The sequence below is a fragment of the Macadamia integrifolia genome, chromosome 3 (genome assembly GCF_013358625.1).
Source record: "Macadamia integrifolia cultivar HAES 741 chromosome 3, SCU_Mint_v3, whole genome shotgun sequence".
Taxonomy (NCBI): Eukaryota; Viridiplantae; Streptophyta; class Magnoliopsida; order Proteales; family Proteaceae; genus Macadamia; species Macadamia integrifolia.
Window position 1 is genome coordinate 31,834,517 of NC_056559.1, and position 13,559 is coordinate 31,848,075.

The window sequence follows — 13,559 nt, forward strand, 5'->3', positions numbered from 1 at the left end:
TCATTTAGTCTAGGATCTCCGTCTTATTCCACCAAAAAGTAAAAATAAAAGAACAAATGGAAACCATTTTTTTTTTTTTGGGGACCCGTTAAAGCTTCATCCAATGGGTTGGGCATTTCTATTTATTGACATTTGGAATTGATATTGGGATTGATCTCAACCGATACCAACGGTTGGGATTGGATGGATTTACACCTGTTCTGCAAAAAATTTGTTTTGGACCGTTTTACTTTTATACCATACTAGTGGTGTGGTATCGGATCTATCGGGATAGAGAATCGGGTCTCAGCTGATACCCATCTAGGCGATCTTAACTGATCGGATCCGATTTTTAAAACCATGGTCAGGATTGAACCATCGGCGATCAAACTAGCATCACCAGATCGGGTTAATATCAACGATTCCATTTGGTGGGCCTCACAAGTATGACCTGGTTAAAATCAACCATTCTATTTGGTGGGCCTCACAAGTGCTAACCTGGGAATCCACTTTCTGTTGTAGACGGTTCTCAAAGGTCAAGGGTCCAGGGCCCGTCAACTTTGATATTCTATCTCTCCTTCCTTCCTAGATAGAGTAGAATTCTGAGGGTGACCTATATTTGTTTTTTTGGGTAGAAGAGGGTGGCCTATATGACTATAACTATGTGACCTGGGACGCCAGAGCGCTCAAATTTTGTTCTTACCCTCTCTCTCTCTCTCTCTCTCTCTCTCGATCCCGCCCTTTTGCGGAAGCTTGAGCAATCGACATGCAGATCTTCGTGAAAACCCTAACCGGGAAAACTATTACTCTCGAAGTTGAGAGTAGTGATACAATCGACAATGTTAAGGCCAAAATTCAGGTTTAGTTTTCTCTCTCTCTTTGTCCTGTTCTCCTTGGGCATATTATTCAGTTGAGATAGTAAGGTTTTGGTCTGATTTCTTCAATTATTGTTGGGAATTGTTTTTATTTTGGTTTATTGATTATGTTGTTGGAGTTTGTGAAGGGAATCTAGTTTTCATGATCTGTAGAATTCCTTTTTCTTGGGTTCCCTTTACCATCTGTAGTAGGGCTTCGTGGGATTCTTTCACCAGTGGTGCTTTAAGCTATAGAACCGAAAAGTTTCGTTGCAGCTCTGTATTGCTTGTTTTGCTTTTGGAGAATATTTTTACTGACACTAACGGGCGCTCAGAGATAAGTGTTGAGTTATGTATATGTAGAATTTGGGTTTTCCTTTTTTCAGAGGATTTCTGGTATGTTATTTCCTTTTCCTGATTGCGGATGATTGTTGGGTCCTTGTTCTTTGATTCCTGTTGGCATTTTCTATATGAAACTGGATTCTTTTGGCATATGTTTCCTGGTGTGCCTTTATCTTCAGAGGATTTGGGGTCTTCTTGCTTTATGTTGCCTATTAAAGTGTATAATTGTTTTGTTAACTGGATAAGTTGTCGATTTTCTTTTATGTGAGTATTTATTTCATGTTATTTGTGCTGATGTGAATCTTATTGATTCACTCCCTATACTAGTTTGTTTTTACTTCTTATTTTTTAGTGTTCCTCTATTAGATCATCAATCTTTGACTCATGCCTCCCTTGGGGCTACGATGCTGAAAACTTCTATGGCTTATTGTTTCTTGCTTCTTTTATCATTTAGTCACTGTCATAACTCATAACTGATAACCTATTCTTTTGTCACTTCACTTATGATTTAGATTTTATCTGTTTATGGTATATATTATGGTGGTGGATCATGGGGTTCTCTTAAATTTTATTAGAGTGAAAAACATGAAGACAGGATTGTTCTGGAAGCTTTAATAAATAACTACTGATTTTGAATTTTTTACTTCATGAATCATTGCTTGTGTTCTCTAGGAGCTACAATCTTGACTTCACCCTGTGTTTCACATGTTTTGATATGGATTCCGACACCCACTAATGTGGCCACCACCACCACCAATGCTTATACCACTAACTCCTATATAAACATGCATACACACAAGTACATAATTCCATCCTTTTTGTAAACTTGTATATGTGAAGTATAGGTAACTTTTTTTATCAGCATATTGGTTAACTTTATTACCATGAAAATGGCAGGTGTCAAGTATATTGCATTTGTGTCTTGGCACTGCGTAGTCAATTGCCACACTTAGTCACATGCATATGTTAGTTGTTGGCAACAAAAGATATTTCGCATGATATGAGAAATAATTTTTTTACCATCCCAAGCATGTAACAGGAAGACAAGTAACTAACTTAGTTACAAAGCATAAATTTAAATAATTTGATCAATTCCTTAGCATTTATATACATATTTACATCAGTATGTCATATGAAATCAGCCTAAAATGATAATTGAGCTTGATTAAATTATGAAGTTTCACAATCCCATCTTCCGTAGACCTGTCAATAAGGAGATTTGTTCATTGAAAGGAGAGAGGATTGGTATATCCTTTGACAGAGACGGCAACGGCCTTTGGATTTACCTGTTAACACATGCAGCTTGAATTGTCATAAAGGAAGAAAAAAAATTGACTTCCTAAGTCTGTTTTGAGTTTTCTTTTTGGCGGGGTGGGGGGGGGTCTGAAATTCTTTTTTTGGGTGGCTTTTCTTATCTTCTCTAAGAAGGTAAACTTTTGGGTGAAGTACATCTTAATTTTTTCCATACTCATATCTGAAATAAATGACTGAATTCTTGTGTGATATATAATGCTCAATTGACCGACATCCTTTATTGTTGCCAGCATATCTTCGATGGGTGTGATCTAAGCCAGCATCTGTTGCTGTTGAGAATATACCATAAAACTCTCTTGCTACTACTATTTCTTACTAATTAAGGTTAGTAAATGGTTTTTTAGGATAAGGAGGGTATCCTCCCTGATCAGCAGAGATTGATATTTGCTGGGAAACAATTGGAAGATGGGCGTACTCTTGCAGATTACAACATCCAAAAGGAATCAACCCTTCACTTGGTTCTGAGGCTTAGGGGTGGAACCATGATCAAGGTGAAGACCCTTACTGGAAAGGAAATTGAGATTGACATTGAACCTACTGATACAATTGATCGGATCAAGGAGAGAGTTGAGGAGAAAGAAGGGATTCCTCCGGTGCAACAAAGGTATACATCTCTCTCTCTTTCTCTCTGCCCACACTTGCATGCAGATGGATGTTGCATACAAACTATATATACAGTTATTAGTTGGAACCACATTTTATTTATTTATTTATTTATTTTTGGTGTACACTCTGACCTAATACTTTTGCACATAATAAGAGTTTAGAAGGGACTGAAATAAGACTTTCTAAGTCTTGGCTTTAGGTACTCTGAGCCTGAACCAACCTATACTGAACCACGTTGGACCTTATGTTAGATTTCAAGTTGAACGTCTTCATCTTTGAGTCAACCAGCCCCTTATTTTGTCAGGGCTCAGTTTGGTCTCCAAGGTTCTAACCTTACTCGATCAACCAAATAGACATGCTAGCATGAAGCCAGACTTACCATTTGAGACCAAAGTCAAATGGCAAATGGGTTTGGGGTTTCTTGAACCAAGCCTAACCGAAGATCTGAAGGTGTTAGTTTTGTCAGCCGGCTTGAGGTTAAGCTTGAAGATTTTCACTTGTTGCTACTCATCTTTTGGCAGTTCTATTTATTTATTTATTTTTGGGAAGAGATTGGGGGTGGGGGGGGGGTACTTTATATTGGTGGTGTCTGAAAAGATAGCCCATCTCTGATTTTATTGAAGGATAGATAATTTGGTATTATTTCCATTCTCCATCCTTGTAGTGGCTGATTTTATCTATGCTTTCTAGTATGGATCAGCACTAGCTATGAATTTCTTATGCATTGAATGCATGGTTTAAGATCTCGCTCTCGCCCCCCATCTCGCTAATCTGAAAAAGAGAGATATTGTCAGATCTCGCTGAGATCATGTATTTTTTCGCGGTCAACTCTGTGGTTGGTCTCAGTGGTCATATGGTCTTTGTAGTCCCCTGAGACTAGGTGTTTACCCTATTTTAGGACTTCTAAATACAATGGAAACATCAGTTTTTTAAAAATCAAACTTAAAATGCTACTTTGACTTCGTACCCTATGTAAGTAGTTTCCGGTTCTTTGGACCCTAGGCTAGTATGTTCTATTCCACAATCCACATTCCACAACCAACACATGACACACCATAATCGTAAGAATTTAAAAGACATCATAGAAAATTACTTAATTGATTAACAATTAACATTGATGACTGATGAGTCACATTAATAGGAATGGAGATCCTCAAGCAAAAGCACCAAAATTCTTGCCCCTTAGTTTTTTTTTTTTTCCAGAAAAGTTGAGAGAGAGAGAGAGAGGGTTAGATCTTGGCGAGATTTGGCGAGATCTCGGCGTTTTTATACCTTGCCTGTGATCTCGTCTCACTAATCTAAAAAAACGAGATCTCGCCGAGATCTTGAACCATGATTGAATGCTAATACCTTTCCAATAGAAGAGTTTGTCAGAATGCAGAAAATTCTTTACACATGTTGAAATAAAATCTTCAGCATGGAACGTGCATGTTAATTATTTGAGTGTTAGCTATGATACTGGGGATGTGAATTAAGCTCTTCTTAGTGTTGAACTTGCAATCTTAGTTGGGTTAATTTATGGTAACATCTGGCCACCTTCATGGAATGTCATTGGTTCAGACATATTTGATTGTGGGCGGGAGCTCTTGTTAATTGCTGTGTTGCCTTGCATTGCTACCTTTTCTGCCTATGTATGTGAAAAGAACATCCTTGGATCACCAAGAGGTTGCAAAAGAACAAAGAAAACTAAGAGTAGAATGCTGCTAATCATAATGGTGGGTAAAGAACTATGGGAATGTTCTTATAGTCGAGCAGGATGGCTGTGCTGCTTTGCCCTAGCAGTCGGACTCTTTTGAGCCACATAATTGATGTGGGCAATCCGATATTGGTTGATTTGGTGCTCTGGATTTAGCCATGTGTCAAATTTTGTGAACTATGTCAACCATGTGGTCAATTTATTGTATATTTTGCCTACTTCTAGTGACTCAACTATAAGAAAAATTGATTGTTTTGAGAGCTCTATTGTGACACAAGCTAAAGTTCCTGTTTCGCCTAAAGCTTGCAGTTGGATTAGGTGGCCTAGGGTGGGTGGGCCTACCGATGCTGCAAATTTCGGTGCCAGATTAGCTGCCATGGGGCTGTTCATGCAGCAATCCCACGGGACCTAGTGGCATAGCTGTTCATTGCCACCTATCGTTTGGATCATTATGTACATGTACGTATATATGTTGGTTAATCACAATACCTGTCTTACATGGTTTTGTTGCCTCCCTTGATTACAGGCTCATTTATGCTGGTAAGCAGCTAGCAGATGATAAAACTGCCAAGGACTACAACATCGAGGGTGGCTCTGTTCTTCATCTTGTTCTTGCCCTTAGGGGTGGTCGTCTCTGATGTTTCTCTTCCCTCTAAACTATTTGACCTTTCCTGTGAGCTTGATTTGAATATATATTCTATGTCGTGTAAAAACGTGTGAGATCTTGAAGGAAAACAAATTTAGGCAACACTTGTCTACATCAATTTTAATCAAGAGCCTGTGTGTTCGGGTGGCTTACTTTTAACAAAAAATTTTAAATGGAATCTACTCTTACCAAATTGATGTCCCATTAAAGAGACTCTGTCTGTGTAGATGAAATAGCTGCAGACATGCTGGTATCAACGCATATGCGTGACATGGTAGCATGTGGGAGGATTTGAGTTACCAGATGTTTAACCCAGGTACTACATTGTGCTTACTTTGCCATTGGCGTTCCGCTGTGATTAATTTTGTTCACTTATTCTCCCTACAAAGTACATTGGCAGTTGCTGGTTTTAAGCAATGGAGGTGGTTAATGGTTCTGTAGAAGAGCAACCAGTGCACAAGGCTCTTGCTATTGCAGGGTCTGGGAGGGGCAAATATATGTTGTTTTACCCCTCGCAAGAGAGGCTGTTTTCAAATTTTGAACTTGTGAGTAATATATTGCAATAGTGCAACATAACCGTTGTGCCACAAGTTCTGTACAAATGGAAAATGTAGAAGTCGAGTCTAGATCACCTATTTGTATATCCCAGCTTCATGTATGTTTAGGTGTTGTTTTGCTTCCATAAATTTTCTTTCTTGCATGGTTAATGCCTTAATGGTAACATGGTGACGCATTTATAGAAGCAAAAGAACATGTCATAATCAAATTCTACTTGAAGCGTATACATGTATGGGTAGGTGATTCGGGTTCTGGTTGCGTGGGACTGTGGGAGTAACTGTACTGGTGCTAAACTGGTATTGGAATGTATCTAGTCGCTTTGACAACTAGGGTTGCCATGCGTCCCCTCTAATGCCTGAGGTCACTTAGATGCTGTGACAATAATAATTCCAAGTAAAACTGCCAATCTGAGTGATAGGAAAGTGATTTAATAATGTTAACTTTGATAAGTAATCAGGATGTGTAGAGTTCAACCGTTTAAGTATGACTTGATGTAATCGATTGGGAGAAGAATCTGTGTTTTATATTCACCCTGAATAAAAGGAAAAAACACAAAGAATGGAGATATTGTGATTTGGGAAACAATTTCATTTAAATGAGAGAAACAGAAGAAAGGAGGGCTATACTACGAAGTACAAACCCTGTAAGAATCCAATGCACTGGTTCTGAAGAAATCTTATTAGCTTCAAATTGTGATATAATCACTTCATTTTGAGATTCCCACTCTCTTAATGATGTCAGATTATGGAATCACTGATGAACTTGTCACTGGTATCAGCAACAGCAGTGATCTCAAACCTTAGTCTTGTGTTCTGGCTTATGAGAGCACTCAAAATCTATATGCACAAAAGCTCTTTCCACCTCTGGGAGTTGCTCTAGTTTCTCTTGCAGGGTCTCACCGATGTTATGCGCTTGATTTACTGGCATGTCCTCTGGAAGGACTATGTCCACCTCTACAAAGTAATATGAACCAAATGTATAGGCCCTAACTGTGTCAATCTGCTTGATCTCTTCATGGTGATTCCATATCAGATATGTTAGCTTTGACAAGTAATTTGGAGGAGCTGTTCGACCTATCAGTGACCAAACATTCTCTCTTACTGTCTTTGCCCATGTACCCATCGTGTATAATGCTATCTGCATCCCAATGTATCAAAACTAATTACTAGTTTCAATCAAGGTTATAAAATAAGGCATTGAGTACCCGATACTGATATCATTATGTATCACAGTAGAGCACTGGCCTAAGTCTTAGGGAGAGAGGTCGTATGTTACGACTCTCCCTCCCCACCCCCTAATTGAATTAAACATACATCCTGTAATTGAATTAAATTGAAAACTTACCAGTATAGCTCCAGTTGGATCGATCCACCAATAGAATCTTACTGCAAGAACTGCTGTTACTAGACCAGTGGAGTTGGTAATCACATCAAATAAATGATCTTGAGCGTAGGCTTTAACAATTTCATTCTTAAATCTTCGGCAAAATATCATGAGCCCAAATTTTACTATTGTAACAGAGACCATGATTCCTATCATCCATTTCTCCTTCTCATGGTCCAAGCTGGGATGAGACTACAAGGCCATTAATGGTTAGTAGAAGATAATCAAGAAAAAATTACTAATAATTAACATATAAGCCCAAAATTAAGTACCTTTGTGACAAGCTCCCGAACTGACTCTAACAGTATTTGAAACCCAAGAGTTGCCATCACCGAGGCAAAAACAATGATTCCCTGTAATATGGACCAAACACAATCAGTCAATAACTGATACTTCTGTAAATTTTTGTACAATTTATGCTGTTCATGAATCTTGAAAGCTAATCAACATGGTAAATTCACTAGTGGGATGTCCTTTTTGGGTTGGGGTGGGGGAGTGGTTGGGTTGGTGAATGTTGGGCCACACTCATACATATACACACAAATATGTATTATACAATGACAAAAGTTATTTCTTTTATATATATATATATATATAATTTAAAGAGGGGGAGTAAAGATAGTCTCACATTGGTTAGTGAAGGGAGAAACTCGTGGCTCATAAGTAGGGGCCAACCCCTTCCCTGTAAGATGCTTTTTAACAAAACCTTTATGGATACCAATCAGCCTTGGGGCCTTTGATCAAGACACCCAAAGTGAACAATATCTACATGGACATGACATGGATCCCCGACCACTTCATTGATGGCGTCCATGGGAATCCTCGGTTCTATGCATTAGGGTTTCTTTCTCCCTGCAATGGGGTGCTCTATTGCAGACAAAAAGAGGGAGCGATTAAAGATAGTCTCACATTGGTGAGTGAAGGGAGAAACTTGTAGCTAATAAGTAAGGGCTAACTCCTATATAGGACGTGTTTTTAACAGCACCCAAAGAAGAGAATATCTATCTATATATATATATATATATAGAGAGAGAGAGAGAGAGAGAGAGAGAGAGAGAGAGAGAGAGAGAGATTGGTGAGTGAAGGGAGAAACTTGTAGCTGATAAGTAAGGGCTAACTCCTATATAGGACGTGTTTTTAACAGCACCCAAAGCAGAGAATATCTATCTATCTATGTATAGAGAGAGAGAGAGAGAATGTATGATTGTCGATTCAGTTTTGGTCGGTTTTTCTTTTTATTTCTTCAAATATCATTCGGTCTAGTTTTGGGCCAAAAAGTAGGTTGGGTATGCAGTCGGTTTTCTTGAACCTACTGGCTCAACCAAAAAGTTGGGATATGAGGAACATGGGGGATTTTTCTAAAAGGAGGAGACGGACACAAATTTAGGTATTCCGGTGTACCCAGCCTTTACTCTAGAAAGAAAAAGTGTAAAAGAAATCTTGATCAGATCTTTTTCGGTCTTTTCCAGTTTCTAAAAACCGAAATCAATACCAATCTCATAAGTGTTTGGTCCGATCGGTTTTGATTTGATCAATTTCAATTGGTTGAACCATCTCATTTTTCTGGCGTACCTAGACCCAGTATATAAACACATTTACCTCAAAGCCTACGGGTTCCAACTAAACCGGCCTTATCCCTACCAGTCAGAGCCAACTAAGCACCTTCCCTTCCTAACCCTAAAGATAGAAGGGCCAATAGCCATAAGAAAAGCCCAATCATTGTGAGCTCCTCAGCACTGTTCATATATACCAACCTGACCTGAATAATCTTAAATCAATAATTGATTTTGATAAGAATGATTTGAAAGCAACACTTTTTATTCTAGATTATATATAATTACTCACCACTGGTTGCATCCGGTTCTTGCCGATGGGATAGCTATAGTGATTAGGTTTTCTCATGGCATGATCAGTGAACCATAGAATGAAACCTGATAAGAGATCTAAAAGTGAGTCCAGTGTAGATGCAATCACTGCTAACGATCTGCTCGCAATTGAAGCATAAACTTTTGCTATGAAAAGCACCAAATTCGCTACGTTTGATATATATATGGCCATCTTCTCGCCTTTTGCTAGCTTCTTCAGTTCACCCTGGACAAACACATATGTGTTGGGTTTCACGCGAAAACAATAATCTCACATCAGATATGAATGACTCAATATAAAGGCATATAGGGACTTGGGCACCCTCTGGAGAGATCACTTACCTCTGTGAGGGTTCCAGGCACACAGCCAGATTCACTCATTGTTTCCATTTCACTGAAACCTTTTAGAAGGTCCTCCTGCCTCTCATAATATTTTGCAATCTTTCCTTTCTTTCCTGAAGATGAAGGAATGATTATTAAACACGTACAAAGAGAAAATCTAATATAAAAGGTTTTGTCAAGAAAATCATGAATGATCTTAATTAAGCAACAAATAGATAAGGAAGAAGAAGAAGAAGAAGAAGAAGATCAAATTTGAGAGCTTACTCAGAGTCAAGAAATCTCCTAAACCAACATGAGATTTCTTGGGCATTTCCGGTAGGCGAAACTCGTCTACATTGAGCTTCCATGACTGTTCGATCGGCAGTTCTCCCTCCGTGCCAGGAGATAAAAGCTCTCTTCTGTAGTCGGAGGACTCAGTTCCAAGTTCTCCGGCCATTTTCTTCCAAAAAAACTCCTGAAGAAAAGCACAGAGGACGAACTTATGCAACTGTCTTTCCTCTTTTATAGAAGAAACGTTTTCTCGTTTTAAAAGAAGACAAACAAATAAATGAAAAGAAAATAAAATTTTCATGGTGCATAGTCCACCATACTATGGAATGGGAATCTATAATATCCACAACTAGTTTTGCCAGGTGGGAGTTTTTTTTTTTTTTTTAATTTTTAGGTAAATGCCAAGTGAGAGTTGATGCGACAATTCTGACCATTAGATATATGGTGAAAGGTTTAGAGTTTTCATTTGTCAATTCAATCTCATACACTCTTGTGTATTGGCATGCACCCTCAAATTGTAAATAGATTGAATATGGATTGGGCGTGACTTGATCTGGATTTTCCTTGATTAGATACACATATAAATGTTAATCGAATCTGAGTTTCAGTTATCCATTTACATTCCTGACTTAGGTAATTGGGACATTTATCCCCGCAAGACCTAATGGATATGATTCGCTCTCAATCCATGTCTTTCAGTTGTCTTAGCTCTTTTCCTCATTCTCTAAAATCTGTTGAATCTTCAAGAGCAAATTCAAAACCTTTAACATTAATAGTTATTTAATCTTTTATTAATATAATTGATATCTATTTGAATTGAATAAATTATATTATGTCTTATTCAAATTTCGATCCGGAAACCCTTGATCGGATATAAATACCCCTAAGCAAATATGGATGTGAATCGAATTTGAATTTTCAACTATATGTTTACATTCCTAATAATAAAATTTTCATATATATTAAATACATTTATTCTATTTTTTTATTTTGATATAAAAATAAAATTTTAAAATAATACAAATTTTATTTTTATTTTTTAATTAAAGAATCCTCACAACACGGATAGAAATTTCATCCTACCATGTATCGTTGTATATTTCACTTAAAAAAGCTACACATACAATAACCTTATAAAAGGAATTGGAGGCTCTCAACATGTACAATTCCCTCTAATGCTTTATAGCTAGACTCTATATCATTTTGTTCAAAGAAAAAAAAAATTATATCTATACACATTTTGTTATTTATGACTATTAGCTTGACATGTAAAATTGTAATATAAGTGAGTAATGTGGAGTTCCATTTCTCTTAAATTTTTTATTCCTTGTTTACTCTGATTCAAATTCTCTCTAATTCTTCAATGTATCGGATGACCGGCAACACCTAAGAACACAGTCCTAGCTGCCACCGGGCAAACTTGAAAGGATCTGGTTCCTATTTTCGCACAACAAATTTCCACTAATTTGACCAAACTCATGGTCTCGGATTCTCGGATACACCCATCACCATCAGCAAAAAAGAAAAAGAAAATCCTCTACAAAAGAACAATAATAGTATTTATTAGCTAATGGGGTTACGTATTACGAAGCACATTCTATTATTAATATTATCTTGTCTTCTTGTTATTATAATCTTGAATATCGACTAGACAGGGCTTAATTAAGCAAAGGTCACCTTTTAATAGCCACATATGGAACAACAACTAGGTAATTAGCAAATCAGTGTATCCATTCTAATTGAATGTACAAGTGATCCTTTAAATGAGTAACTTCAAATTATTAATATGGAGACACTAACTTAATGCAACTCATGATTATAATGTAAACTTCTACGTACATAAAGTACTACATGCCATATGTGATAATAATGGGACCACCAGATCCTTCACCTTCCTTCCAATTACTAAGAAAGATTTGAGAGTGGATCAACTACTTGTAATTGTACACTTCATGCACGTTTAGGCTGTTACATTTGTCTTTTTGCTTCCATAATTGTTCCTCGATGTACTGTTAATAGTAGTAACTAGGTGGGACAAGATCGAATCTAGTTTCGCTGCACTTATACTCAATTATATTTCCATTAACTCCCATTTAGAGTGTCTTGAGGGGCATTTCTAGAAGCGAACATTATATATGTTGAATATTGAATATATGAGTAGTGAGCCCGCTCCTATGGGAGAGATGTCATCATCCAATTTTACGTGAAACCTATATGTACTGGTAGGTAATTCAGACTAAATACATATATTTTTTCCACCATACTTTGATAAAGGGGGGTTTTGTGTATGATCTCTCTCTCTCTCTCTCTCTCTCTCTCTCTCTCTCTCTCTCTTTTTGTTTGTTTGGGTATATATATTTGGGTTGAGGATCACTACCTGGTCGCATAGCCACTATCTTAGTGTAGGGACCAACTAGGGGAGGCACACAAGCATCCAATCAGGGAATAAGGTGATAGTTTCAGCACCCCTGTGTTTGGGCGTAGGGACACACAAGCATAAAAGGATTTTAATTGTGATTTTGATTTTTAATCATAACAGGGTTCATAGAATGGTAAAGTTTGCAAATAATTGCAAAGGACAACATGTAGAATGTCTCGCCTTGCGCAACCAACGATATTACATCCCCTCTCTCTTTCCATCTAAGAGTTGAAGGCACAATTATGTATATACACCATTGTGCGTAACTAGGATCTTGATAAAATAAAAAAAATAAAAAACTATCTCTATTTTTGGGTTGGGGCTCGCTTCCAAGCTATATGGAGGGGCTAATGAGAATGTGTGTAAAGCATCAATAGGGGTGGGGCTATCAATAAAATTTTGAGATTCCAAGTTAAATTTACAATTAGCAACATGAACATTTATTGCAATATAATTGCTGTGTACTACAAACTATGATAGAAAAATACCCATTCAATGTATAAAGTGCACATACACATCAACTGGATCCAAGGGGTGGAAGGAAAAGAAAAGGGAAAGAATGGTCTAAGATGATTGGTTGAGAAAGACATACCTTGGTTTTAAGTTTTAACAATGAAGCTGCCGATGCGTTTCTCTCTCTTGTTTCTGTTGAAGGCAAGGGAAGAAGCTAAAATTGAAAGAAACACAAGGAAGAACTTAGAAGAGAGAGAGAGAGAGATCTTCTCTAAATGTAATCCTTCTCTTCTCTGCAACTTTTTGGGAAAGAGCTATAGTTCAGTGAGAGAAGCAGCAGGAGATGGAGATATCACCAAAAGGGCTTTTATTTGAGAGATATGATTCTCTATCAAAAATGGGCAATTCAGAATGAAAAAATAAAAGGGAATCGATCCCATCAAAGTACCAAAACCCATACAGCTTCCACGAAATTTCGTTTGAAAGGACACAATTTCAATTCATGGCCCCTGCTTGATCAAATTATACGGAAGGAACATATCATGGGTAGAGAGAGAGAGAGAGAGAGTGTGAGAGAGACATCGACCAAATTAGCAACCCTTACCAACCCAACCCCCGCTGACAGTAGTAAGTACATATGTAGGTCACGAGAGTCCAGAGTCCAGGTTGCGTTCCATTGGCAAGAAAGATATGAGATACCGAATACCAAAACAGAAAGATAAAGCAAGTACGTTTCCTGTATATGGAGCCCGACCACATCCCCATTCGTGTATACTGTATACTTCATATATATTACATCTACTCCGTTTGTTGCCATTATCCTCCCCCGCCC

General features: G+C 37.6%; 2 protein-coding genes and 1 pseudogene across 2 annotated transcripts; 2 read left to right on the forward strand and 1 right to left on the reverse strand.

Moving 5' to 3' along the window:
• Positions 1 to 597: 597 nt before the first annotated feature.
• LOC122072723 (ubiquitin-NEDD8-like protein RUB2) lies at positions 598 to 5,539 on the forward strand. Its single transcript, XM_042637110.1, has 3 exons — positions 598 to 838; positions 2,834 to 3,093; positions 5,318 to 5,539. The coding sequence occupies exons 1-3, from the start codon at positions 746 to 748 to the stop codon at positions 5,427 to 5,429; spliced, it is 465 nt and encodes a 154-aa protein (XP_042493044.1). The 5' UTR covers positions 598 to 745; the 3' UTR covers positions 5,430 to 5,539.
• LOC122074982 lies at positions 2,395 to 2,540 on the forward strand (annotated as a pseudogene).
• Positions 5,540 to 6,565: 1,026 nt separating the features above from the next.
• On the reverse strand, positions 6,566 to 13,231 carry LOC122073416 (metal tolerance protein 10-like). The gene is made up of 7 exons (XM_042638002.1): positions 12,867 to 13,231; positions 9,850 to 10,039; positions 9,586 to 9,698; positions 9,224 to 9,469; positions 7,651 to 7,731; positions 7,340 to 7,570; positions 6,566 to 7,132 (listed from the first exon to the last, which is right to left on the reverse strand). Exons 2-7 carry the CDS (start codon positions 10,019 to 10,021, stop codon positions 6,788 to 6,790), a joined length of 1,188 nt encoding a protein of 395 aa, XP_042493936.1. The 5' UTR covers positions 10,022 to 10,039; positions 12,867 to 13,231; the 3' UTR covers positions 6,566 to 6,787.
• Between the last annotated feature and the right edge of the window lie 328 nt (positions 13,232 to 13,559).

Excerpts from the sequence above, each read along its gene's own strand:
- LOC122072723 (XM_042637110.1), top strand. The coding sequence starts at position 746 with ATGCAGATCTTCGTGAAAACCCTAACCGGGAAAACTATTACTCTCGAA. Across the intron at positions 839-2,833 it reads ATGTTAAGGCCAAAATTCAG|GATAAGGAGGGTATCCTCCC; the intron begins GTTTAGTTTTCT and ends ATGGTTTTTTAG. Across the intron at positions 3,094-5,317 it reads ATTCCTCCGGTGCAACAAAG|GCTCATTTATGCTGGTAAGC; the intron begins GTATACATCTCT and ends CCTTGATTACAG.
- LOC122073416 (XM_042638002.1), bottom strand. The coding sequence starts at position 10,021 with ATGGCCGGAGAACTTGGAACTGAGTCCTCCGACTACAGAAGAGAGCTT. Across the intron at positions 9,699-9,849 it reads AGGAGATTTCTTGACTCTGA|GAAAGAAAGGAAAGATTGCA; the intron begins GTAAGCTCTCAA and ends CTTCATCTTCAG. Across the intron at positions 9,470-9,585 it reads TGCCTGGAACCCTCACAGAG|GGTGAACTGAAGAAGCTAGC; the intron begins GTAAGTGATCTC and ends GTGTTTGTCCAG.